The sequence below is a fragment of the Drosophila mojavensis genome, unplaced genomic scaffold (assembly GCF_018153725.1).
Source record: "Drosophila mojavensis isolate 15081-1352.22 unplaced genomic scaffold, ASM1815372v1 contig_80, whole genome shotgun sequence".
Taxonomy (NCBI): domain Eukaryota; kingdom Metazoa; phylum Arthropoda; class Insecta; order Diptera; family Drosophilidae; genus Drosophila; species Drosophila mojavensis.
The window spans coordinates 16,856,361-16,880,350 of record NW_025318906.1 but is presented as its reverse complement, the minus strand read 5'-3'; the positions used below and the strand labels follow the sequence as shown (position 1 = coordinate 16,880,350).

Genomic DNA, 23,990 nt, shown 5'->3' with positions numbered 1-23,990 from the left:
TCTGAAACATTTAGGTTTACTCTCGTTTACCTGTCACTTTTCTTAAATTTCGGGCCTCTATCAAAAAGAGTTTTAAAATTCCAAATATTATCAGATTGTTCGTGTGTGTAGGATGCCTGTCGCCGTTCGCTTGGTGGAAGCTCTGGCCATAGTCACATTAATGGCCCTAATTACTTGCGTCTCCCTCTGTGTGGTGATTGCACAGCAATCGTTGAGCCTTGCAATAACATTCATAGAGGTGCGTACGCTGCAAGTTGAGTGAAAGACTCTTAGTGCTTAGACTCCTACCATGCCATCCATCCTCAGCCAGCTGCAAATATACTCGATGTCGTGTTGATAATGGCCGAGAAATTGTTGGTCGGCGCATTGGTATTCAGTGTTACCCTAATCAATACTGTTTGTTGTGCATTGCATATGATTGGAATTGCTTAGGGAAGTGACACTTGACCCGCAATGGTAATCTGACAATACTGTACACGATATATGGTGACTTTTAAAACTCTTCTATCAGATCAGCACCATACTCAAGTGATGTAAGACAATTGAAATTTTTAGCGCTTTCCCTGTATAAAAGTGATGCAAGAAAATAAATTTTACCAAATTTTGTACCGACTTTTCAACAACTTAAAGCCCATTTATAATATGTTTATTTTATATTTGATATACTTTATAATTTATATGCATATTGATAAGTACCTTAAGCAAACCGAACAACTGATGTGGCAATTTAAAAGCACTCTGGGGCTCTTCAACAAGCGAACCACAGGAAAAGCCAAAGGAGAAACTACATACATACATAATATGTATATATTGTATGTATATATAAAGGCACAAACACTAATATTCAATCAAACAATTTCACGCCCCAATAAATTTTTTTAACCAGCCGGCGGCTAAGCACAAAATGCGCTCAATTGCAGCAAATATGCGCTATGGCTGGAAAAAGGAGCGCTAAAAAAGAGAGGCGGACTAAGCGAGAGCGACTCTCAGATACCCTACAATAGAGACTAAAGTAGAAATTGTTGAGAGTGAATATTTAATCAAGTGACTAATGGATAGCCAAATGTAGAGTAATCTGGATAGCCAAATCTAGAGTAAGCTATAACTCGTTTGGAGATTATGTTAACTAATCAAGTTTAATTTCTGACTGACTAGCAGATACCCTATATACAGGCTACGATATGCTGCAGGCACAGATTGACTCACAAGCATGGGAAAAGAGATATGAACCATTTGGAGAAAAATATAAAATATATAAAATATATTTATATTTATAATATATATAAAATTTATGCAATCTCAAAATAATTCTTTAAAATTACAGTGAGTCTTATACATACATACATACATATATATATATATATATATATATATATATATATATATATATATATATATATTTATATATATATATGTTTGAATTTACCTATATGAATGAATACTTACCATGTATAAATCATTATTACCTATGTTTCTATAGAGCACATACGCCAAAATCAATATGCCTCTTCATCTACTTGAGCTCCGCACAGGGTATGGTATAGAAAATCAAACTGAAAGCACCTTTGAAAATAACTATTTATGCCTCAATATACCAACTTGGCCTTCCAGTGTGCGCATAATCATAAAGCCAACGGGCCGCTCTCAACGATTTTGTGCACTTTTATGCGGAACGGACACGTCAAAGGCCGCCTTTAATGTTTTAGCACCTTTTGTGCTGTTTATTCTATTATTTAGTTGTTTATCAATGTTTCAGGATCGCTGCCAAGCCGAGCCGCACAGCAATGGGACAGCAGCTCAGGCACTGCGTGTAGGAGTCGGGCTCGTTGTTGTTGCCCGTTGGTGCAATTCGTGTTTTGATTTAGTGCCAATTTCGAGCAGAAAAATTGTTCAATGCCTCTGGGGCAAAGTTAAGTTAAAAAACAGAGAAAAAGAGAACAAGAAAAACACACGCAGATTACAGACGGAAATTGAAGCGGCTCGAGATGCCAGTTAACAAGCGAGAGAACAATAACAACTGAGTCACCCGAGGGTCAGATTCTTGTGTTGTGTTGTGTTGTGTTGTGTCTGTGGCCTGTGGCCTGTGCGTGTCGCTCGATGGCAGCCAGGCAACAACACCTTGCCGAGTGGACCCCAAGAAGTTAAATGCTTGCCAGCGACTTGCTCAATTTAAAGAACTTTTATTTGATCGCTTAGGCGCTCGCATTTTGGGATATATTTCCTTGTGGCTTATCCAGCATCTGGCGATACCAATCGGATATGAATGTCTGCTCGTTGCGCTCCGCAATCAGGCTGAATGTAAGTACGCCGGGACGGGCAATATAATCGAACTGATACACCGCATTGGGATTGTCCAGTTCCATGACCTTGCGCATCTGCAGCAGTAGAAAGTGCATACAATCGATGCACTTCTCGCAGGACCAATTCTTGACCTGCAGGTCGAAGTAGCTCCATCAGCAGAGTAAATATGATTTAGCCGCATAACTTACATTATCTCGCATGAGTGTGGCCAAGGTGCACTTGTGGAGTTTGTGAACAAGTCCAGAGTTTTTGGGTCGAGCTATGTAAATATCGTTGACATCCTTCAAGTAGCACTCGAACCACCAGCTCAAGGCATCCACTGGCCTTGGCTTGAACCTAGGCGGCTGAATTACTTTGCATTCCACAAAGGTGCCTGACCACGTGTCTGGTGCGCTAAAGGCAATAGAAAATTTGACATTTGAGTGGTACTTGAAGTACAGTAAATACGCACTCGAAAGGCTGAACACGATGCCCACCCATGCTGGAGGCATAGACCACGGCCAGTTCGCCAATGTTGCGGCTGAAGACACCATAGAACTCTCCGCTAGGACTGCGCGCATTGGGCGGCAAATGGGGCGTGTCTGTAATCTCAAAGTGTTGAACTATCGCCTGTGCCTGTCATTGTACTGCATTGCGTTTACCTGAATATATCAAATGCTTCAGTTTAGTCTCCATACAGTTTCGACGCTCTCTGGCCAGCTGCTCTGCAGCGGCTTCATTTGACTGCGGCCGCGCCAGGCACAGGTAAAGCGTATCACGATATCTGCTGCCCAAGATTCGCCAGTTGCTCTTCCTGTAGAGCGTGCACAGCAGAGTCGTCAACACATTCTCCTGGGTGACAATGTCCGCCCGCACCGCCCGCACCGCCGACCCAGAGACCATCGCATCCCGATGATCCCTAATAAAGTACAGCATATTGTCCAGATATTCTGCGTGCTGGTCGCGCCCATTGTATGCGATATTTACTTTGCTCAGATTCAAGGGAAAGCTGTCTGCATCCGGTACCAATAGAAATTTCATCAGATGCGCATCGTCCTTATAGATGCGCTCGCTCGTCACACTAAAGCCGCCAAGTACTCTCGGCGGCAAGTTGAAGCCATTCGTCTCTGTTTGATTTCGCTTATTTTTTGTATGCTTCCTATAGTTGTTAAGCTTGAAAATGATCGGAGCAGAGGACATCGTGGAAAATCTTGTCTGTGGCTAGCAAACTTTTCTTTCGACTGAAATGTCAAACGCCAGTGTTGACTAGGGCAATCGAATAGTATTGTAAAATGCATCAATGTAATAAATCTAGAAACTTCGCTCACTTGACAAATGTAAAATTGGAATTGTGAATTATGGAATGAGAAATCTATATGATCTGGGCATTGCCTTTATTGAAAAGAATATATCAGCATATATCAAAAAATTAGATTAGACAGGCAGCTCGGCCTCCTGCACTTCGGGATCTTCGCTGGTCTGAGCCGTGGCCATCTCTGGCTGCTCTGGCTGCTCAGTGGTTGTGGTGGCAGCTTCGGCTGGCGAGGCTTCCTCGGACTGGCTGCAGGCGCAGGAGTCGCGAGTGTTGGCCGCGATCCACTCGTTGAAGTTGCTCACGCGTGTGTAGACGCCGGGTGAGCCGGGCTTGGCGCAGCCCTCGCCCCAGGAGACGATGCCAGCCAGTTGATAGGTTTGCTTCTCGTCAATCACATGCATGGGCCCGCCGCTGTCGCCCTGGCAGGAGTCCTTGCCGCCCTGCTCCACGTAGCCGGCACAGATCATGTTGTCGGTGATCTTGTCAGCGCCGTAGTTGGTCTCGCGGCACTGCTGCTGCGACAGCACGGGCACCTCAACCTCCTGCAGAGTATCGGAGATGGGTCCACCCTCGCTGAGGGCGCCCCAGCCGGTGACCACAGCCGTTTGGCCAGCAAAGGTCTCGGTGGGCGTGGGCAGGCAAACGGGATGCATGTCGATGCCTAGACGCACCGGCTCATTGAACCGGATGAGCGCAATGTCGCTGTCGAAGTTGAGTGTGCTGTAGTTGGGATGGACGAGCACGCGAGCCACTCGCCTGTCCACGATCTTCACATGGCTGTCCTGCCGATTGTGCTCCAGCAGGCGCACCGTGATCAGCCGATGGTAGAAGCCGTTGACGCAGTGGGCCGCCGTCAGGGCGTACTGATCGTTGACCAGCGTGGCGCCACAATAGAAGCTGCCGAACCACATCAGCATGGCCATCCAGGGATACTCGTGCACCTCCGTCTCCTGCCCGCCGACGATGCGATGGCGCGTATTGATGTTGCCGCAGCCACAGGCCGGGCACTCCCGCTTGGCGGGCGACACGCCCGTCTCGGGAGAGTCCGGACCCAGCACGGACATGATCCAGTCCAGGAAGCTGTTCTGCCGCATACTGTTCAACGACTCCAATATCTTGGCCGGCTCCGAGGCGCCGCGCAGACTGGGCGTGGCCAGGGCCAGGCCCACCACTGAGGCTAGCAAGCAAATGTATCTCATTCTGGTTAGCGAACTAAGCTGGCCAACTGGCAATTGGCAACTGAATTGGCGCATCCTTGCCAATGCCCACAAGAAGAGGGCCCAGCTAGCAGCTAGCAGAACCCTAGGCCGGCCTCGACCGGCTGCAGAACTGGCTAGACCAGCCGCCAAACCGGACCCAGCTAAGGTTATTGCCATTCCACATGCTGGAATGCTGCAACTCTATAAATACTCAAGAGATTTTCTGATTTTTTTTTTCTTTTTCTTGATTTAATAAATAAGGAAAATAAGTAAATAAAATATCTTCGACGAGTCGAAGCCTTGGATACACTTGCAGAGGCATTTGCTAACTTTTCACATTATATGGATAATTTGGAACATAATTTAGAGAAAGAAATTAGTCTTTTTTTGCCACTAAAAAACTAAACTTTCCGTTTGGTGTCTTATGCTTGGAATCTTTTGGTTGATGTATCACGAAAAATAACGAAAGTTTTCCAATGGAAAAACTTGAATTTCGTCCAATCAAGGCAAATCCGATTGACTGAGGGCATATCGTAAATAATAAATAGTTATTATAGAGTATTCATTCAGTCGCCTCAGCCTCATCCTCATCCTCATGCTCATCTTCAGTTGCTGTTGCCAAAGCAAGTGTACTGCGAGAGCTCTGCAGCAAATTACTTGATCTTCTTGGTCTCCTGCTGGCAGAGGCAGGCCTGTTTGGTGAGGTTCTTGATCCAGGTGCCGTAGCGATTCACTCGCGCATAGACACCTGGATAGCCAGCCTTGGCGCAGCCCTCGCCCCACGAAACGACGCCAGCGATCTGATACTCTCTGGTGCCATTGGGCACGATGTGCAGGGGGCCGCCGCTGTCGCCCTGGCAGGAGTCTTTGCCGCCCTCGTCGTAGCCGCCGCAGAGCATGTTGTCCGTGATCTTGTTGCCGTAGCGGCTCTTGCGGCACTCGTCTTGCGACAAAATGGGCACCTGAACCTCCTGCAAAGAATCGTTAGCCACGAATTGCTTCGATCGAGTCGTTCCAGCTTACCTGCAGCGTGTCTGAGGTGGGCCCACCCACCTTGAGGGCGCCCCAGCCGGTGACGACGCCGATCTCTCCCCTGAAACTGCGCCCGGGCGTCGGCATGCAGACGGGATGGAGCACCTCGTTGAACTCCACATGCTCGTCCAGCTTGATGATGGCAATGTCGTTGTCATAGTTGCGGGCATTGTACTTGGGATGGGTGATCACCTCGGCGACCTTGCGATCGATTTTCTGCATATGCGACATCTTGCGATCGTGCTCCAGCAGGCGCACCGAAATGCGCTCCTTGCGGAAGCCGTAGACACAGTGCGAGGCGGTCAGCAGGAACTGATCGTTGAGCAGGGAGGCGGCGCAATAGAAGCGTCCGCCATAGAGCAGCATGGCCACCCAGGGATACTGATGCACCTCCGTCTCCTGCCCGCCCACGATGCGCTTCTGGATGTTGGCCACGCCGCAGACGCAGTCGCTGCAGCTCCTCGGCGGACTCAGCGTCGGTGGCGCCGGCGTCGTTGCCCTTCGCGTTGTTGTGGGCGCTGCTGTGGTCGTTGTGGTTGTTGCTCTAGTTGTTGTGGTTGTTGCTGCGGTTGTTGAGGTTGTCGACGCCGCAGCTGGCGTCGCAGTGGGCGTCGTCGCCGAGCTGCTCAGCGCGGCAATTGTGACGCTCTCGGTGGCAGCGCCGGGTCGCTGCGGCAGCAGTGATAGAACCCATTGAACGAACGTGTTCTGGGACTGCTTCAGCACGGGCGAAATGGGCGCTGGGCCCACCGCAGACAGCGCCGATGCGTTGTACTGCTGCGCGGCACCTGATCCGATCAGCAGCAACAGCAGCAGCAGCAGCAGCGGTAGCTTCAGGCAGTTCGGCAAACTGCTCCAAGTCATCTTTGCTAATGTTGGGGAAAAAAAGTTTGTTCGGTGGCTTTCTCTACGCTCAAGCGACACCACCAACTCGTGTGGCTCGATGCAAACTGAAAAGCCAGCCACAAATTTGAAAGCCAGCGACAAACATTTCACCGAAATTCACATTACAAGCCACACAAAAAAAAAAAACAAAAAAAAAAGTGGTTCTGGCCTGTGGCACGTCCACTTTGCCAATCTACAAACTCATACACATGTACATATATATATATATGTGTGTGTGCGTGTGTGTGTGCGTCTGTGGTTTTGTATTCTGCGCATGCGTAGGCCACGCCGGTTTGACCATGATAATAATACTTCACTCAACACAATATCACACAATTTTCGAGCTTTAGTCAACGGCTTTTTATACCCTATAGAATTCTGCGGCGTTCTGTCAGCCGAAGCAATTAAAAAGTTATTCAAATATAATAATAGGAATTCATTTCAGATATTATAATTTGCAGAATTCCGCTATTTAATTTGCGGATTTATTTGAGTTCAGTCGCCTAGCCTCAACGGGTTTTATTTGATTTATTTCATTGAAATGGAAGCGCATTTGTTATTCGTCTAGCTGCATAAATATGTATGTTCTCCACTTTTATTTTGTCATATAGATTTCGGTATTTGTTGTTGTTGTTGTTGTTGTTTTTGCTTTTGCCACTGAAGTAGCGAAAGTTTTTCTCGCCGCTGATTTTATTGAAATACATTTTGATATGCTGTAGATTCGCAGTTCGATGGAGCGACGCGTCGTAATTTTACTTTCTTTTGATTTATTTTATTGTTGTTGCTCGATGTGCGTGTGTGTGTGTGCCTTTTGTTGGTATAGCCCCAGTATTTGTTTGTATAAATAAATATATATCTATTTTTATTTTTTTTATTTATTTTTTGTATACTGTTTTACGTGGTTGACTTGGTAAATACACTGCTTTGAGGCAGATTTAATGCATTCAGCTAAAGCTAATGCTTCATTTACTTGTAAATAGATACATTTTTACAGCTGTCGAAACTCTATTAGAGCTCTATGGAATGCAGTTACCTTATGCTAACAACGGCGCTCGTAAAACTTTTAAGTGCACTTAAGAAGTAACAAAAAAATCTGTTTAAAACTCGATTTAGGGACAGCGCCACACTCATGTCTGAGAGTGGGGCATGAGTCGTCTGTCGTCTGTCGGCTGTCCGCTCTGCTCGTTCTGTGCCCAACAATTGTGAGACAGCTCAATGCGTGCCTGGCCGAGTTGTGAGTGAGTCAGAGGCAGAGATATGTATAACTGGGTATGGCTCAAGTAGCCAGCCCCCGACAATAAAAACTTAATGTAATGAGGGTGTGTATGTGTGTGTGTGTGTGTGTGTGTGTGTGTGGGTTGGGCTGGGCAGTTGCGACTGCGCCGTTTAGTCGGGCAGTTGAACATTTATTGATAGATGGCCACAGTTGACAGATGAGCTCGACACAAGTCAGATGCAGATGCAGTTGCAGATGGCTGGGCTGACGGGCCACTGGAAAAAGTCATTAGTATGCGCACACATAACACTTGGCATATCAATTGTCCGAGTAATGTGGCGAGAGAGAGAGAAAGAGAGAGGAAGGGAGATAGAGAGAGAGAGAGAGAGAGAGACCAATGCTGATGACGAACTAATGTGGAGCTCAGCTTTGGTCTCAGCCATAGTCATCAGGCCAACCGCAGTTAAAACAAAGTACCATTTGCATAATAGCCATGCTAGACAAAAAGCCAAACATCATACACACACACACACACATATATGTATGTACGTGTATGTGTGTATTTATTTAAAATAGAAGTATTTCCATGTGTGTGTGTGTGTGTGCCTGTTGGGTTATTTATGCGATGAGGTAGTAGAACTGCAGACCTGCACTTGGCGGCGCAATTATGCAAGGCTGTCTCGTTGCTGGCTTCGAAACGTGACCACCAACAGAGTCTGACATCGAACCCACTCCCTGGCTTTGGGTTGGTGGACAGAGCGGGACAGCCAGGCCCAGGGCCAGGGCATTGGCTGTTGTTGCACACGTTGCCAGATATGTTAATAGGCTATGTTAAATGCAAACGGGATGCTACGAGTGAGCGGGCATTAAATAAGCTTCGGGACAGCAATTAGAGCGATATCGAGTGAGCTATACGCCCATTTGAGCTATGCGACAGATTGCAAATATAATGAATATTAACTATGTGGATGCATAAAAGTGACTGACTGAATGATTGGCGATCATAATATGATTAATAAGATCAAATGAGGGATGTTGGAACAGAGTGAGAGAGAGAGAGAGAGGGGGAGAGAGAGGGGGAGGGAGAGAGCTAGGGAGACTAAGAGCCAAGCAAAGAAAAGGAGAGAATGGGTGTGCGTGATACAATGTGAGAGAGTGAGAGGAATAGAGTAAGAAAGAGATAGAGAGATTGAATGATTGAAAGTGTGAGTATGTAATTGTGAGTAGGAGAGCGAGAGAGAGAAAGAGTGAGAGAGATTCATTGAGCGATAAAGAGAGTGAGTATGTAAGTGTGAGTTTTGTGTGTGTTTGTGTGTGTGTGAAAGAGAAATAGAGAGATTGAGTGAAAGAATGATACAGTGGGTGATTGAACGAGTGAGTGAGACAGTGGGACAAAGAGAATGATAAAATAAGGGAGAGTGAGAGACAGAGAGAGAGAGAGAGAGAGAGAGAGAGAGAGAGAGAGAGAGAGAGAGAGAGAGAGAGAGAGAGATAGAGATAGAGAGAGAGAGAGAGAGAGAGAGAGAGATAAAGATTAAAAAATCAAACGATAGAAAGTTTTGGTTGTATTCATGCAGATTTTGAAAATTAATAAAGAGAATAGAACTAGCTAATTTATATTAGTTTTTATATTCATAAAGAAAAAGATATTCCTCTATTTCTCTATTCGTCTACAATTAAAATGTTAAATTATCAAAAACATGTTATTTTTTTTTAACGAAATTTCAATACTCAAAAAATTGTGTAAAATGTGCCGGCTGGCTCGCTCCCTGCTTGGGCTGGGCAGTTGTCAGCCACAAAGGTTCGAGCCAGAAAAAAAAGGAAAAAGAACAAGTAAGAAAGCTCTAGTCGAGACTGCTCGACTACGAGATCCCCTGAACCCTTGGAGCAATAGATATTTCAATACTTTTTCGCGACTTTCAGCTTACACAAGAAACACGCACACACACACACGCACGTACGCACACACAGGTAAACATACACACACACGCATATAGACACACATACACACACACACGCATACAGACACAAACGCATACACACACACACATACACACACACATACACATACAAGCAACCACGCATAAACACGCATGGGCTGCAGTGTGCGCTTACTATGAGAACTTAATTGTTTAATAACTTTTTTTATGGACGTACGATCTTCATGAACATGAATATGCATGTACTTGCCAAAGCACAAGTCTCTAGTATTTGAAATACGCTTTTTACAAAAGTGAGGGTGAGGGGGTGAATTTAGAGGTGGGGGGTAAATTTTAACAAAAACCGAAATTGTATAAATTGCATATAAGCATACATTAAAAATTTGGAGACTCTAGCAATAAAGGTGTAGAAGATATAATTTTATGACTGGGTTTCGATAAGGTTTTTTATCGATAAAAAAGATCGGGATGAGTTATCGATTTTTAATGATAAACTTGATATGCGCGCTGTAATTACGGACATTTTAAAAAAAATTTTGAAGTCTCTAGCTCTTATATCTTCTGAAATCGACGCGTTCATACATACGGACAGACGGACAGACGGACAGACGGACAGACGGACAGACAGACGGACAGGGCCAAATCAACTCAGCTCGTCACCCTGATCAAGAATATATATACTTTGTGGGGTCTGCCACGCCTCCTTCTCCCTGTTACATACATTTCAACAAAACCATTATACCCTGATTTCCCATTGAAAATGGGTTCAGGGTATAAAAAAAAAACACCGCTACGGGCTACAAACTGGAATTTAAATTACTCCCTTTGAATATTGTCCGAAAAACCTCAAAAAACAATTAAAACCGTGTTGCTGTGACCCTTCAATTTGGCCTTTTCGGAGCAGGAGTCGGTAAGCCGGGAAGCTGCGCGAAGTCTGGATATGTACATGTCGCGGTACATGAAAATGAAATTTTCACAGACAGTTGGCTGCGTGTAAAAATTTCACTCCTGATTTATGTACAGGAGATGGCGGATGGGGAGTGCTACGGCAACCCTTGCGAACCGGAACTAAGAGGCTGCTGGGTGGATGGATTCCATTAAAGCCAACGGCAATTGAGTGGCAACAGAGATATTGCAACATATTTGCATAGACAACCTTTATGGCCAACTATTATATCGCATAGATAATGCTTTGCAATGCGCGCTGCGAGTTAGCATAAAATTTTATAAGCCAAGTTAATTAAACTGGTAGTTGGTAGCTGGCAGTTAACAGTTAACTGCCCGAACGGGACAGAGCCGTCTGACTCCTGCGCTCGTTGCTCTGCGGTGGTGCAGGCAACTTTGTTCATTTGCAGTCGAAAAATTTAATTAGTTATTCCATTTGCGCTTTCAGTTTTATTTCAATATATATACATATATATTCGTGTTTTTTCTTGTTGTTGTTTTTTTTATTTTTATTTTTATTTTGCAGGCACTTTGCATTTTGGCATTCATACAAATTAAGCCAATGCGCGCTTTGGCATTCTGGTGAAAGGTGTGCGGTGGTCCAAAGGACTCCGACGTGGTCAGCGTAGCCGCTGGCGCTTCGTTTGTATTCAAGCCCAAATGAAGCAGGAGCGAGCTTTGTATGAGGCAGCTAAAGTTGGCTGCTTGCAGTGTTAGATTTAAAGGCAAGTCTAAAGAAAGGCGGGCGCTGAAAGGTGCATCATCAATGGGCATGCAACACATGTTGCAGCTGGCGTAATAATACTGCAATCGTTTCTATTGGCAACTAACATGAAGGTCAAAGAGCAGACTGCCACAATGCTTCGCATGCCAGCCATGCCTCCGTGTTGGCATTGGGTCCCGGTTGGGTAGACGGGAAAAGTTTCGAGTTGCTGTTAAACTTGCGGCGCTTCCAAGTTGCAAGTCGCAAGTTGCAAGTTGCAAGTTGGCCAGCACGCGAATTTTGTCGATTATGAGTTGTTGCTGCAGCTGGAGGATACAATTTCGGGACATGCTCAACTAGCAATAATTTGCATGCAACTCTCGAGTGGCTGTGGCATGCAACGAGACTGCCTCACGCAAGCCTCATAATAAATTAATTACGGACTCATGTACTGCGGCAAAAAAACATGATATGCATAAAAGTGTTACCCGGTATTTGTGGCAATCTTTATGGTCTTTTAATAATTCAATAATATTTAAAAGGCCAAAAGAGTTTCGTATCATAAAAGAAAGCTTGAATGGAATTTGCATTTTCGAATAATATATATATATATATTTCGAATAAAATATATATAATATATGTATATAAAAAAAGCTTAAAACATTGATTTTAATTTATATAAAATAATTAAGAATTGAGAAACACATATGCTATATCAAAATAATATACTTAAAATTTCGAACAGATATAATGCGAAATCTCAATATTTTATTTAATTTTAGTTCGTTTTAAAATAAATTATGTTTAACATTGCAATGCATTGGTCAAGCTAAGAAAAAGTATTTTTATTTTAAATACAAATAAATTATTATTTTAATAACATAATTTTTTTTTATAATTATAATTATGTATTATTATTATTGCATTTTTTTTTATAAATATAGATATTATAAAAAAATGTTAATATATTAAGAAAATCTGAAATTCGCCTTTTTATTATAATTTTTATATTTGCATTCTTTTAGAGAAGGGAATTTTTATAAATAAGAAATTAAGTTTTTTATATTTTTATTTAATGTATTTGTTTATCACATAATATACATAGATATAATATTTCATGTAAATTCAAGGCCTGAACTGATTAATTGCGTTAATTGCTTCGATCAAAATGCAATTTACATTTGGTATTATTAAATATCCAATTTAACTTAAATTTTCTTTTACTTTTATTTTAAAAACACTTTCATTTGACTTTGGGCTCAGCTGTAAAGTTTTTCTCACGGAAATTTTAGTAAATGTTTTTTAAAATTGTAATTATGCCAAAAGCCTTTGTGGCTCATGCTCAACCCAATTTAAATCAGTTCTAGCCATTATTTTTTATCCCAGCAAGGATAACCTTTTTTTTTTTTATACATTTTTTTAATGCTTTTTTCTGTATATTTGTCAACGCCGATAATTTCATTTGCGCTATTTTGGTGGCTGCCACTTCCGCTGACAATAAAATTAACTACGGATTTAATTAATTGCGGTTTGCACTTTTCGCCTTTTAACCAGTTTCGTGTGTGCAGTTACAAATTATTCCTTTATGGCTTTACTTTGTTGTTGCTTTTTGTTATTGTATTTATTTTATATATATTTTACGTGTTTTTTTATTGGCAAGTTTGGCTGATTGTAATTTTTATAGGAAATCAGTTTTTAATGAAATTTGCATGAGCATTCGTGAAAAGCATAAAATAAATTATTTATAAAACTTTTTCAGCCAGCAAAAAGGCGCATTTTTCCGGATATATGAAGAATGTGAGCGACGACCTTTGTATTGATACTTTTTTTTTTTTTTTTTCAACTTTTTACTCAAATATTTAATGTTATTATCTGCATAATAAATATAAAGCGTTTGTTATTATTGTTTTTGTTTTTATATATGTAATTGAGGAATATCATAGAATTTAATGTAGTATAAGGTTACTTATCTACGAACTGAAAAAGAAAAGATTTGTATATAATGTCTGGCATTTTCAAAATGGAAAATATTGATATTTGACCCAAATTTATATGTTTATATTCTGGAGCTGCTTAACCCAACCTCCAACATAATTATTTTCATCATTAAATATATATTAACATATTGACTTGACTTCTTATCTTATAAGATAAAATATAACATTTTACAGACATGTAAAATATTTTGTTATCAGGCCATAAGCATACATGCACGTATGTATTTCCCCAAATTTACCCACTCTCATGCTAATGATGCACATTTTCAGATCAGATCAGATTTTTTTTATTATTTAATTTTGCTTCAATTAAATATCGACTCTGAACATTTTATGGCAATTTTCGGTATCTTATAACGGGTCAGTTTTGCTGCCAGGTTTATGAGACAATTTCCATGGATATAATGAGTCTTTATGGGACATAAAAATGCCGCTTGTGAGATGAGAGGGCAAGGGCACGACTAGGCGATGAAATTCCAATCACCTGTCTCCAGCATTTAATTCGATTTGTGCGCTTTGCCTTCGGCCTGTGTTCGGGACAATCGATTGAAATTCGGGCAGCTACAAAAGAGCAAAAACACGTTCGTTCGTCCGTCCACAAACCTCTATTTTATGTGGTCCATAATGCTTTCGTTCTATTCCGCTCTCGCTCTGTTTACATTTTCCACTCGAGGAACTCGAGTGCTGCGCTTTTTCTATTCAAATTGATTTGGTTCTCTAGGTTTTTTTTTTCTTTTCTTTCAGTTCGTTTTCTTCTGCTGTTACTGTGAATTTCGATTTTTATGGTCGTCAACAAGCGCTTAAAGTGGCTAAACGTGTAACGCTTGGGGGTCTTGGGACAGCGAATTGGCTGTCAAACGGCTCGAAAGTCGCGTGGCTAATTGGAACAGAGTTTTGATAAGCAGAATTGCTGGGCAAACTTTAAAAAGCCGAATTTATCTTCTACTTTTCTTCTACTCTGTGGCAGGCTCGGAGATGTTAAGAAAAAGTTTACTGTTACTCAATAAAGAGTTTGTGTAATGTAATTTAAATATGAAATATATTAAATATGTATATGAAATTTAGGAGGAAAGAGATGGTTTGAAACGTATTAAAATATATACAGCTCCCAATGCATCTGAACAAATGTATTCTGAGATTCATTCCAAAATATATTTATTTATAAAACTTGAAATGCTTACTATAATTACTATAATTAATACAAAGCTTTGAATCGTTTTAGGGTGACTAATACTTTTTTATTTAATTGTTAAAACACAATAAAACCGAAAAATAGTATAAATATAAAAAAATACTTTAAAAATACCGAAAAAATACCGCAAAAAATACCAAAAATAATATCACCATTAATCCGCTTTCAGTGAATATCGTTATTTTTTTTTTTCACAGCTGTATACATCGTATATTTGAAGCGAGTATTTTAAGACGAAATTACTTGTTTAACTCCATACCAAAAAACTAAAAAATAGCAAAAAAATACCATAAATACAAGAAATACTAAAAAATACCAAAAAAATACCAAAAATAATATCACCATTAATCCTTTTTCAGTTAAAATCGTTATTTTATTTTTCACAGCTATACATCGTATATTTAAGGCGAGTATGACAGGCTTATTTATTGAATTCCATATCAAAAAACATTATACCCTGATTTAACATTTCCATTGGGACCCTGAACCCAACAATACCAAAACATACCGAAAATAATATCACCATTAATCCTGTTTCAGTGAATATCGCTGTTTTATTTTTTCACAGCTATACATATATACAATATACGAGTATTTTAAGACGAAATTACTTGTTTAATTCCATACAAAAAAATTCAAAAATAGCAAAAAATACCATAAAATACTAAAAAAATACCAACAAAATACCCAAACTAATACCCCATTAATCCCTTTTCAGTGAATATCGTTATTTTATTTTTTACAGTTGTATACATCGTATATTTGAGACGAGTATTTACAGACAGATTTATTTATTTAATTCCATACCAACAAAAATATCGAAAAATACCATAAATACTAAAAAATACCAAAAATAATATCACCATTATATCCTTTCTCACTGAATATCGTTACCATACCATAAAGACAACAAAAAACTTTAAAAAATACCAAAAATAATATCCCCATTAATCCCTTTTCAGTGAATATCGTTATTTTATTTTTTACAGCTGTATACATCGTATATTTGAGGTGAGTATTTACAGACAGATTTAATTATTTAATTCCATACCAACAAAAATATCGAAAAATACCATAAATACTAAAAAATACCAAAAATAATATCACCATTTTATCCTTTTTCACTGAATATCGTTACCATAAATACAACAAAAAACTTAAAAAAATACCAAAAGAAATATCACCATTAATCCTTTCTCAGTTAATATCGTTATTTTATTTTTCACAGTCATACATCTTATATTTAAGGCGAGTATAGACAGGCTTATTTATTGAATTCCATATCAAAAAAACATTATACCCTGATTTCACATTTCCATTGGGACCCTGAACCCAATAATACCAAAAAATACCGAAAATAATATCACCATTAATCCTGTTTCAGTGAATATCGCTGTTTTATTTTTTCACAGCTATACATATATACAATATACAATATACAAGTATTTTAAGACGAAATTACTTGTTTAATTCCATACCAAAAAATTCAAAAATAGCAAAAAATACCATAAAATACTAAAAAATACCAACAAAATACCCAAACTAATATCCCCATTAATCCCTTTTCAGTGAATATCGTTATTTTATTTTCTACAGATGTATACATCGTATATTTGAGGCGAGTTTTTACAGACAGATTTATTTATTTAATTCCATACCAACAAAAATATCGAAAAATACCATAAATACTAAAAAATACCAAAAATAATATCACCATTATATCCTTTCTCACTGAATATCGTTACCATACAATAAATACAACAAAAAACTTAAAAAAAAATACCAAAAGAAATATCACCATTAATCCTTTTTCAGTTAATATCGTTATTTTATTTTTTTCACAGCTTTATTTATCGTATATTTAAGGCGAGTATAGACAGAATTATTTATACCAAAAAAACATTATACCCTGATTTACCATTTTCATTGGGTTCAGGGTATAAAAACACACAAATACCGAAAAATACCATGAATACAAAATTACGACAAAATACCAAAAATTATATCACCATTAGTCCTTTTTCACTGAATATCGTATACTTCGTATATTTAAAGCGGGTATTTAGTATTTACAAACAATAAATAAATAAGAATAGGAAATAATATAAATTTGTAAATGTTGATATACGTATTTAATTAAAGAGTTGTAAGTGCTCCCTTGACTTATTTATAATTGTCCTCTTTAATTGCTCCACTAACCAAATAATTATTAAATTCGTCATTTGGGAAATGAAAATTTGCTGAAATGTCTTAGGCGCTGGCCAATTTTAGTTCAAATAAACAATGCAAATGCTCAGACTAATGAAGCCAATTAGAATAATCAATGCAATGCACATTATTTATCTGCCTTTGACCTCAATAAGGCAGCGCCCAGAAGGCGATTGGCAATTGATTATCGCAGTTAGGATAACAATATTATTTCTCTTGGGGCATCATTTCTGGGGCAATCGAAATGCAATTAAATTTTCAACTTGCAACTTCTTGGGTTTCAATCGGGCTAGTTAAAACAATTATGTGGCATTTGGTTAATGCAAAATGCATTAGAGCATCGAGTGCAATGCCCCGTTTGGATAAATGGCATAAGATAAATGGACAAATGTCGCCAGACGAGCTAACTAATGACATTTGGTGCAAATATGCAAAATGCAGTCAGGCAGCGATTGTGGTTGAGCGGTGAGTGGGGCGTTGAGGAGGAGGGGGAGGGGGAGGGGTGTCTGGTTGCTTGGCAGAGGGCAACTCGGCTCTTGGCTACTGCACGTACACGTACATTTTCTTCATCAATGATTAATTGTTTTGACAATTTCGGTCTGGCAGACATCACTTTCAAATTCCTTGCCATGTCTGACAGTCAGCCCAAAAGCGAGTGCGTCGTTCAAAATATCGCGCGAGCAAATGCAAACGCCGGAGTTGAAGCTGCAACAGCCGCATTCACATCAGTTTGCGGCATTTGTTGTCATAGCAACTCTGCAACGTTTTGCTGTCCCCGTTTGGCCCCCCGATAGTGCCCCGCCCACCCTCATCTCACACAGTACGTGGTATTTTTGTGGCTGCTGCTGCTGCTGACGAATGCTCCCAAATTGATGTATGTATGATTTTGCCAGCAGCAAGTGCTGCCCGTAACGGAACAATTTGTGGGCATTGGGTCAGCTGGAGTGGCAGACAGACTGCATAGAGGATAGTTTGTCAGATATCTGAAGATTTATAATGGGGCTTCTGCCTGGGCTCAGATTTAATGGCATAGTTTCACTCTTTGCCCTGCACTAGTTATGCTTTAACTGCTGCTGTCCATTGAAGTCGATTTCAATAAATAATCGCTCATACTTGAGCTTAAAGTCTACTCTATTCTATCATTGTATGAAATCAAAGTCTCTCTCTCTCTCTCCCTCACTCTGTCTCTACTTCCGTCTAAGCCCAATTTTGAAAGTGTCAGTCGCAGCTGGAGCAACTTTCATGGACGTTTCACACTTTTTAGCCCGGCAGGTGATAAACTTTCACTAGATAAATCTATTTAGCTGATTTCCCGCTCGTCTGTTCCACTTGAACCAATTTCCTTTTTAGCTACCAAACGAATTAAACTTAAAATAAATAAAGTAAAACCCAACAACAACAACAACAACAACAACAGCAACAGCCGCACCAGTTTGGGTGTAGTTTAAATGCTGGCGAGTGCTCGTAAAACTTTCATTTGACCCTTGTCACGGCACCACCCATTGATGACACCACCACCCACTCACACACCCTCTCGGCAAGGGTGGGCAGTGCACACAACGCAACACTGTTGTCGTGTAATCAACAGAAAATTGGCACCCGTCGATGTCCAAGTGCTTGTCGTCTATGTCAGCATCGTTTAGCCCTGTCCTGGGCAGGAGGCGGGGAGCTGACCCCTTGACCAGCTGACCGGCTGACCGGCTTAGTGGAGGGTTGTTTGTACTACTGTACCCGAAAGTTGACTTGCCCCAATAAATTGTCGTCTTAGACGCATAGTTGTTGCCTAGTTCTAGGCGTTCACATTAATTTGCCTCCTTTTGCACACATTATCATGTAATCGCTGGTCCATTTCGTTTATCATTTCGTTCCATAAATTATGCACTTTGGGTCTGTAGTAATGTGTAGTAGCTTTTCGGTTAGCAAATGCATTTCACTGACCGCCTCGCGCGTGTCTATTTCATTAATTTATATGCACTAACCGGCTGGCACTTGATGCTAATTACCTGTAGTACTCTGACCCCGGCACCTGCCCCGCCCGTGCACCTGCCCTGGTCAAATAGTTGTTGCAACTAAGCTCGCACCTCGCCAGCTGTCGGCGCATTACGTGCGGGATAATTAAAACGATAAGTGCAGTCGGCTCGGGTCCACGGTTAATATTCAGCTTAGAGTAGCCATGCGTAGGCGGTGGCAAGCTCATGTTGCAAGCTGTTCCACGCGACACGTTCCACGGGCCGAGTGCGGCAACAGCTGGAACTGAAACCACCTGCAACTGGAGCGATTTACGTGACGGCAGTGCACACTGACTCCCAGGCAATAAATTAGCATTTGCAAGAGTTTTTCCAAAAACTGCATATTTAAGTTAAATTATCTAAAAATTTCCAATTGAAATCTCTAATGTTTCGCTTACTCTTTAAAGCGCCTGCTGACACACATTGAACGCGGGCTGACACTTCTTGGCTTTATTTATGTTACATTCATGTGTGCTACATTTTCCATTGACCGCTTTCCGTTTTCCCGTTTTTCGTGTACAATTTTCGCCAGCTCTGCACAATTTTTTATTTCGGCCAGTCATGCTGTCCATTTCCTAAATACATTTATTTCCCATCAAGCTCTCCATTTAGTTTTGTGCAGTCAAGAATTGTGCGAGCGAGCCACATGGATTTCAGGGAAAATGCGTGGCCAACGGGTTGTTGGCCCATAGGCGTCATTGAGACGGCGGCTCCGGTCCCTAGGCGCCAGCTAAACGCGATCTGCAGTGCGTTGTCCGTTTTTATATGATTTTTAATTTATTTGTATACGTATAGAAATACATATAGAAATATATATAAATATGCTGTATACTCTACTTGCAGTGTAAATAGGTGCATATTAGCTTTGCTATCTATTGTTATAGAAACTGAAGGTATTAATATGAGCAAGCTGAAAAATTCATATATTTATTCACATATATAGAAGTTTTTCTGTTAGTCTATTTCTTCCACAATGCTTGGCATAACTCAGCAGAGTCTCGACCCTTACCTTCAGTCTTTGTCAGCACACATTCATATGTGAGCAAGTATTGTGCAGTCGCCTATGCCCGCTTTCAGCTGTTGCCTTCTTTTTGTTTGGCTGACCAAATGGTGCCAACTAGACGCTGCGCAAAAATTGTTAACGATTTGCCAAGTAAATGTAAATTGGGTGCAATGCACGACAGTGCGTATGCGTGATGTTTGCCAGATAGACAATCTGAAAAAAATAAAATAAAATAAAAGAAAGAATATATTTATATATATAAAAATGTAAAGATAGGAGACAGCTTACATCTGGACTAGGGCTAAACATTTTGTTGGCAAAGGCTTGGCATATATTAGAGCTAAAACTAAAACCTAAATGGAAAATGTAGATTACATAGTCTATGATATGTAAGCCATATGAATGGCTCAGAATAAATTTACATTTCAATTAAATATTGATAAAATCACGTTAAATTAGTTTGTTAGTTTGCATTAGCGTTAACAGAAGTAGGCCTAGTTTAATTTGTATCTATTCGATTATATATTCTCTCCATGCCTTTCATTACTTACTTGATATCAATTTGATTATGGAATCTCTGCTTTTCTTGTGTCTACGCAAAATAATAAAATAAATCATTCAAATCTTCTAATACCTCACATATCCTAACACACTAACTAATGTCTCACACATTGTAAATTGCACAGCTCAAGCAAACTCTTAGCTCTGCTGTCTTTAATTTGAAAACTTCCTTTTCTGTTGTTATTTAGTGAGTATTTGCCAATTGTGAATTATTGTAGAGAATCAAATGAAATGCAATACGCGTGGCCATAAATCATTGAACGGAAATCCCAGTTACAAATTCTATGCATGCAAATCAATTGCTCAATTGTTTCAATTGAGGCGCAGTCAATACAATAAAATACGAATATGCCCATCCAATCCCTAGACCTGACACGTGGCTCAACCAGGGCGCAGCGGGCACAGCAAAACAAGTCGCTGGCCATAAATAAATATAGCATAAGCCCAGCGAAGCCCTTCGTTAAAAAACGTCGGAAAAATACAAAAAACGAGCAAGAGGCGAAACAATAATCGCACATAGAATATAAATTTCTGTGCGCTGCAGCACAATAAACTTAATTTGAAAATTCAATTTAAATAATACCACACAGCGAGCAGAGCTCAAAAATATATATGTACCTTACACATTGTACACACACATGTATATACATTATATATACGTATATACTTTTTAGTACATCAGGAATATATATATATATATTGCGAGTCCATATAAAACATCACCGCAACAAATTCAATTGTCTGGATTTAGTTTTGTGCCAGCTGCTTCTTTTTTTTTTTTTTTTTTTTTTTTTTGCCTGCACGAAGGATTAAATTTGTTTAACTGGCATAAATTGTTGGAATTGAAATTGTTTTCTATTGCCAGTGGAATGTGCGCTCCGATAAAGAACAGAGAAATGTGGGGAAAAAAATTAAAATATATAAAAAGTTGTATAAGAGCATATTTTAAGTTTGTTTAAAAAGAAATCTTTTGTTTCTCATATGCGAATGTTATGCAATTGGCAATTTGCATGTGGGAAAAGCACATAGTTGATACAAGTGATGTACAAGGTTTCATTTAGGTATTTTATTGTTATGAATATATATTTATTTATATATTATTAGATAAAATTTCTTAGCTCTAACAAAAATATACACATACGTATAGTATTTACATTATTTTAATGCTTAGAAAATTTATTCAATAATAAAAATATAAATATATAAATAAATAAAATTTAATACCTAGATGAAACTATGGTCATCACTTTGATTCATATAAACAGAGATGTTTTTTGTAGCATTATTAGATTTTCCTATTAGCTCAGGACGATTCACACAAGCTTTAGATTAATCCCTTAATATTTTATTTAATCAACTGATTATATTGAATATATTTTTCATCACCACATACTCTCAATTCTCACTTTTGCTCATGCTATAAAAAAATATATAATATAAATTTGCTCAGTTTTAAGAAAAAGCAATTCTCGTTCTTAAATAATCTCTTGAGTTTGCGCATGTCGTAATTTTTTGCAGCTGCAAAAATGAAATTGAATTTAATGCTTGAATTATTTTAATTTCCTTTGGACACCAACCGTGTCCAGCGTAAACTAATAAACGACAAAGGCACGTACGCACCTCTCACAATAAACTTGCTGCGGCTGCGACTACGGCAATTGCTGCAAATGATGAAATGCAGCACTGTCAGCCACATTGATGACACATGTGTGTGTGTGTGTGGGCCATCCAGTGAGTGGATGCATGGATTCATTGCCCAGCCACAAATGGCATTGACAACTTGTCGCGTTTGAGGTGCGAGAAAGCGGAAATTAAAAGATGGCAGACACAATATAGCAAGCTGACTTGCATGGGAAGGCAGCCGAAAGCCAGCACACTTTTACCATAAATTACAAAAAAAATGCAAATAATTAAATATATGCAAGATAATCAAAGAAAACATATACAAATGGTAGGCAAAAATATATTAATTCTGGCAGCTGAAGTAAAATTTTTATTATATGTATAAAATAAAAATAAAAAATAAAAAAAATAAAAAGAACATTAAGAGTTTTAAATTCCAACATGGGTAGAGTTACATATAGTGTTAAATTAGGTGTTCGTCGAGTATAAAATAAAATACAAATTTAAATTAAATTTTTAAATGTTTAGGAATACATATTTCTTCACACAGTCAAAAAATAACGCAACGAAATATATCTGAAAATTCAATATACTATATAATAAATGAAATACATAATTGAATTAATATATAATTGAGTTTCTCACTAATTATTAAGATTTGTTATTATTTTTTATAATTTCCATGGTCAAGTAATTGAAAAGTTTCTAATTGCATTCTGAACAGATTATTTTAATTGTTTCAGTTTGACAGATCTCAGTTTAGATTTTGAAATATTAACTTGAAAAAAAAAAAAAAAAAAAAAAAACAAAAACAAAAACAAAAGAAGACAATAAACTAAAGGTGGTTTGAAGATGGGGGCGCCAGCTCCACGCGTATCGGACAGCCGCAAGAAGCCTTATGACAATGGGCGCAGAGGCTCGTCGTTCTCAATGGAAGTGAGGAGCTGTGTCATCGAAATTATAAGGAGGCTGAAGGGGTTCCGGTCAAGCAAATCGCATCAGCCATTGATCGAACTGGATATCGCCAACTTGTGCCACGCGACACGACAGTTGTTCCTCGATGAGCCGATGCTGCTGCATGTGGAGGCTCCGTTGCGCGTCGTTGGGGATATACATGGCCAGTTCTCAGATCTGCTGCGCATGCTGGAGCACTGCAGATACCCGCCTGAAGCCACATATCTGTTTCTGGGCGACTATGTGGATCGGGGCAAGAACTCGGTGGAAACGATAACGCTCTTGCTGGCCCTCAAGCTCATCTATCCCAATAAAGTGTTCCTGCTGCGCGGCAACCACGAGTCGCAGGCCCTAAATCGGGTCTACGGATTCTACGACGAATGCAAGCGCCGCTACACGGTCAAGCTGTGGAAGACGTTTGTCGACTGCTACAACTGCATGCCGGTGGCAGCGATAATATCGGATCGGATCTTTTGTTGTCACGGTGGCTTGAGCCAAAGCCTAACCAAGTTGGACGACATTAATGCGCTGATTCGCCCCGCCGACGTGCCGGAGGAGGGTCTCATGTGTGATCTGCTGTGGAGCGATCCGGATATTTACAAGTTCGGCTATACGGCCAGTGATCGTGGGGTTAGTTTCCTCTTTGGACGCGATGTGATTGATAGATTCCTGCGCAAATTTGATTTCGATCTGATCTGTCGGGCCCATCAGGTCGTCGAAGATGGCTATGAGTTTTTTGCCAAACGTCAACTGGTCACCATATTCTCGGCGCCCAATTACTGCGGCATGTTCGATAATGCCGGAGCATCAATGGGCGTCGATAAGGATCTGGTGATTACGTTTGACGTGCTGCGGCCATCCAAGAAGAGATCATCCAAGGAACGCAAATCACAGACGAAAGAGCGCAGTGCCCTAATCATAAACTGAG

General features: G+C 40.0%; 5 protein-coding genes and 1 long non-coding RNA gene across 7 annotated transcripts; 3 read left to right on the top strand and 3 right to left on the bottom strand.

Annotated features, from left to right (window-relative positions):
- On the top strand, positions 1 to 629 carry LOC26527755. 2 transcript variants are annotated; one of them, XM_032730025.2, is made up of 3 exons: positions 1 to 238; positions 307 to 456; positions 512 to 629. In XM_032730025.2, the coding sequence occupies exons 1-2, from the start codon at positions 113 to 115 to the stop codon at positions 430 to 432; spliced, it is 252 nt and encodes an 83-aa protein (XP_032585916.1). In that variant the 5' UTR covers positions 1 to 112; the 3' UTR covers positions 433 to 456; positions 512 to 629. The 2 variants fall into 2 exon arrangements, with proteins under 2 accessions (XP_032585916.1, XP_032585915.1); XM_032730024.2 differs by having other exon boundaries at positions 307 to 629.
- A 666-nt stretch (positions 630 to 1,295) lies between these two features.
- On the top strand, positions 1,296 to 2,968 carry LOC122757700. The gene is made up of 3 exons (XR_006357814.1): positions 1,296 to 1,323; positions 1,481 to 1,533; positions 1,612 to 2,968. It is a non-coding gene; the product is annotated as an uncharacterized LOC122757700 (long non-coding RNA).
- Positions 2,165 to 3,565, bottom strand: LOC6580270 (protein cutoff). Its single transcript, XM_002006084.3, has 4 exons — positions 2,943 to 3,565; positions 2,753 to 2,882; positions 2,490 to 2,694; positions 2,165 to 2,432 (listed from the first exon to the last, which is right to left on the bottom strand). Exons 1-4 carry the CDS (start codon positions 3,478 to 3,480, stop codon positions 2,193 to 2,195), a joined length of 1,113 nt encoding a protein of 370 aa, XP_002006120.1. The 5' UTR covers positions 3,481 to 3,565; the 3' UTR covers positions 2,165 to 2,192.
- A 149-nt stretch (positions 3,566 to 3,714) lies between these two features.
- Positions 3,715 to 4,971, bottom strand: LOC116804046 (trypsin-1). Its single transcript, XM_032729512.2, has one exon. The coding sequence runs from the start codon at positions 4,969 to 4,971 to the stop codon at positions 3,715 to 3,717; it is 1,257 nt and encodes a 418-aa protein (XP_032585403.2).
- A 77-nt stretch (positions 4,972 to 5,048) lies between these two features.
- LOC6580268 (trypsin-1) lies at positions 5,049 to 6,787 on the bottom strand. The gene is made up of 2 exons (XM_032730319.2): positions 5,818 to 6,787; positions 5,049 to 5,765 (listed from the first exon to the last, which is right to left on the bottom strand). Exons 1-2 carry the CDS (start codon positions 6,688 to 6,690, stop codon positions 5,448 to 5,450), a joined length of 1,191 nt encoding a protein of 396 aa, XP_032586210.1. The 5' UTR covers positions 6,691 to 6,787; the 3' UTR covers positions 5,049 to 5,447.
- Positions 6,788 to 22,895: 16,108 nt separating this feature from the next.
- LOC6580267 (serine/threonine-protein phosphatase alpha-3 isoform) lies at positions 22,896 to 23,990 on the top strand. Its single transcript, XM_002006081.4, has one exon. It carries the CDS (start codon positions 22,961 to 22,963, stop codon positions 23,987 to 23,989), a length of 1,029 nt encoding a protein of 342 aa, XP_002006117.1. The 5' UTR covers positions 22,896 to 22,960; the 3' UTR covers position 23,990.

What these genes read in the sequence shown, in the direction of transcription:
- LOC26527755 (XM_032730025.2), top strand. Translation starts at nt 113, where the DNA reads ATGCCTGTCGCCGTTCGCTTGGTGGAAGCTCTGGCCATAGTCACATTA. An exon ending in TTGCAATAACATTCATAGAG is followed by an intron (nt 239 to 306) that starts GTGCGTACGCTG and finishes ATCCATCCTCAG; the next exon opens with CCAGCTGCAAATATACTCGA.
- LOC6580270 (XM_002006084.3), bottom strand. Translation starts at nt 3,480, where the DNA reads ATGTCCTCTGCTCCGATCATTTTCAAGCTTAACAACTATAGGAAGCAT. An exon ending in CATCGTGTTCAGCCTTTCGA is followed by an intron (nt 2,695 to 2,752) that starts GTGCGTATTTAC and finishes TATTGCCTTTAG; the next exon opens with CGCACCAGACACGTGGTCAG. An exon ending in CCACACTCATGCGAGATAAT is followed by an intron (nt 2,433 to 2,489) that starts GTAAGTTATGCG and finishes TTCGACCTGCAG; the next exon opens with GTCAAGAATTGGTCCTGCGA.
- LOC116804046 (XM_032729512.2), bottom strand. Translation starts at nt 4,971, where the DNA reads ATGGCAATAACCTTAGCTGGGTCCGGTTTGGCGGCTGGTCTAGCCAGT.
- LOC6580268 (XM_032730319.2), bottom strand. Translation starts at nt 6,690, where the DNA reads ATGACTTGGAGCAGTTTGCCGAACTGCCTGAAGCTACCGCTGCTGCTG. An exon ending in CCACCTCAGACACGCTGCAG is followed by an intron (nt 5,766 to 5,817) that starts GTAAGCTGGAAC and finishes GATTCTTTGCAG; the next exon opens with GAGGTTCAGGTGCCCATTTT.
- LOC6580267 (XM_002006081.4), top strand. Translation starts at nt 22,961, where the DNA reads ATGGGGGCGCCAGCTCCACGCGTATCGGACAGCCGCAAGAAGCCTTAT.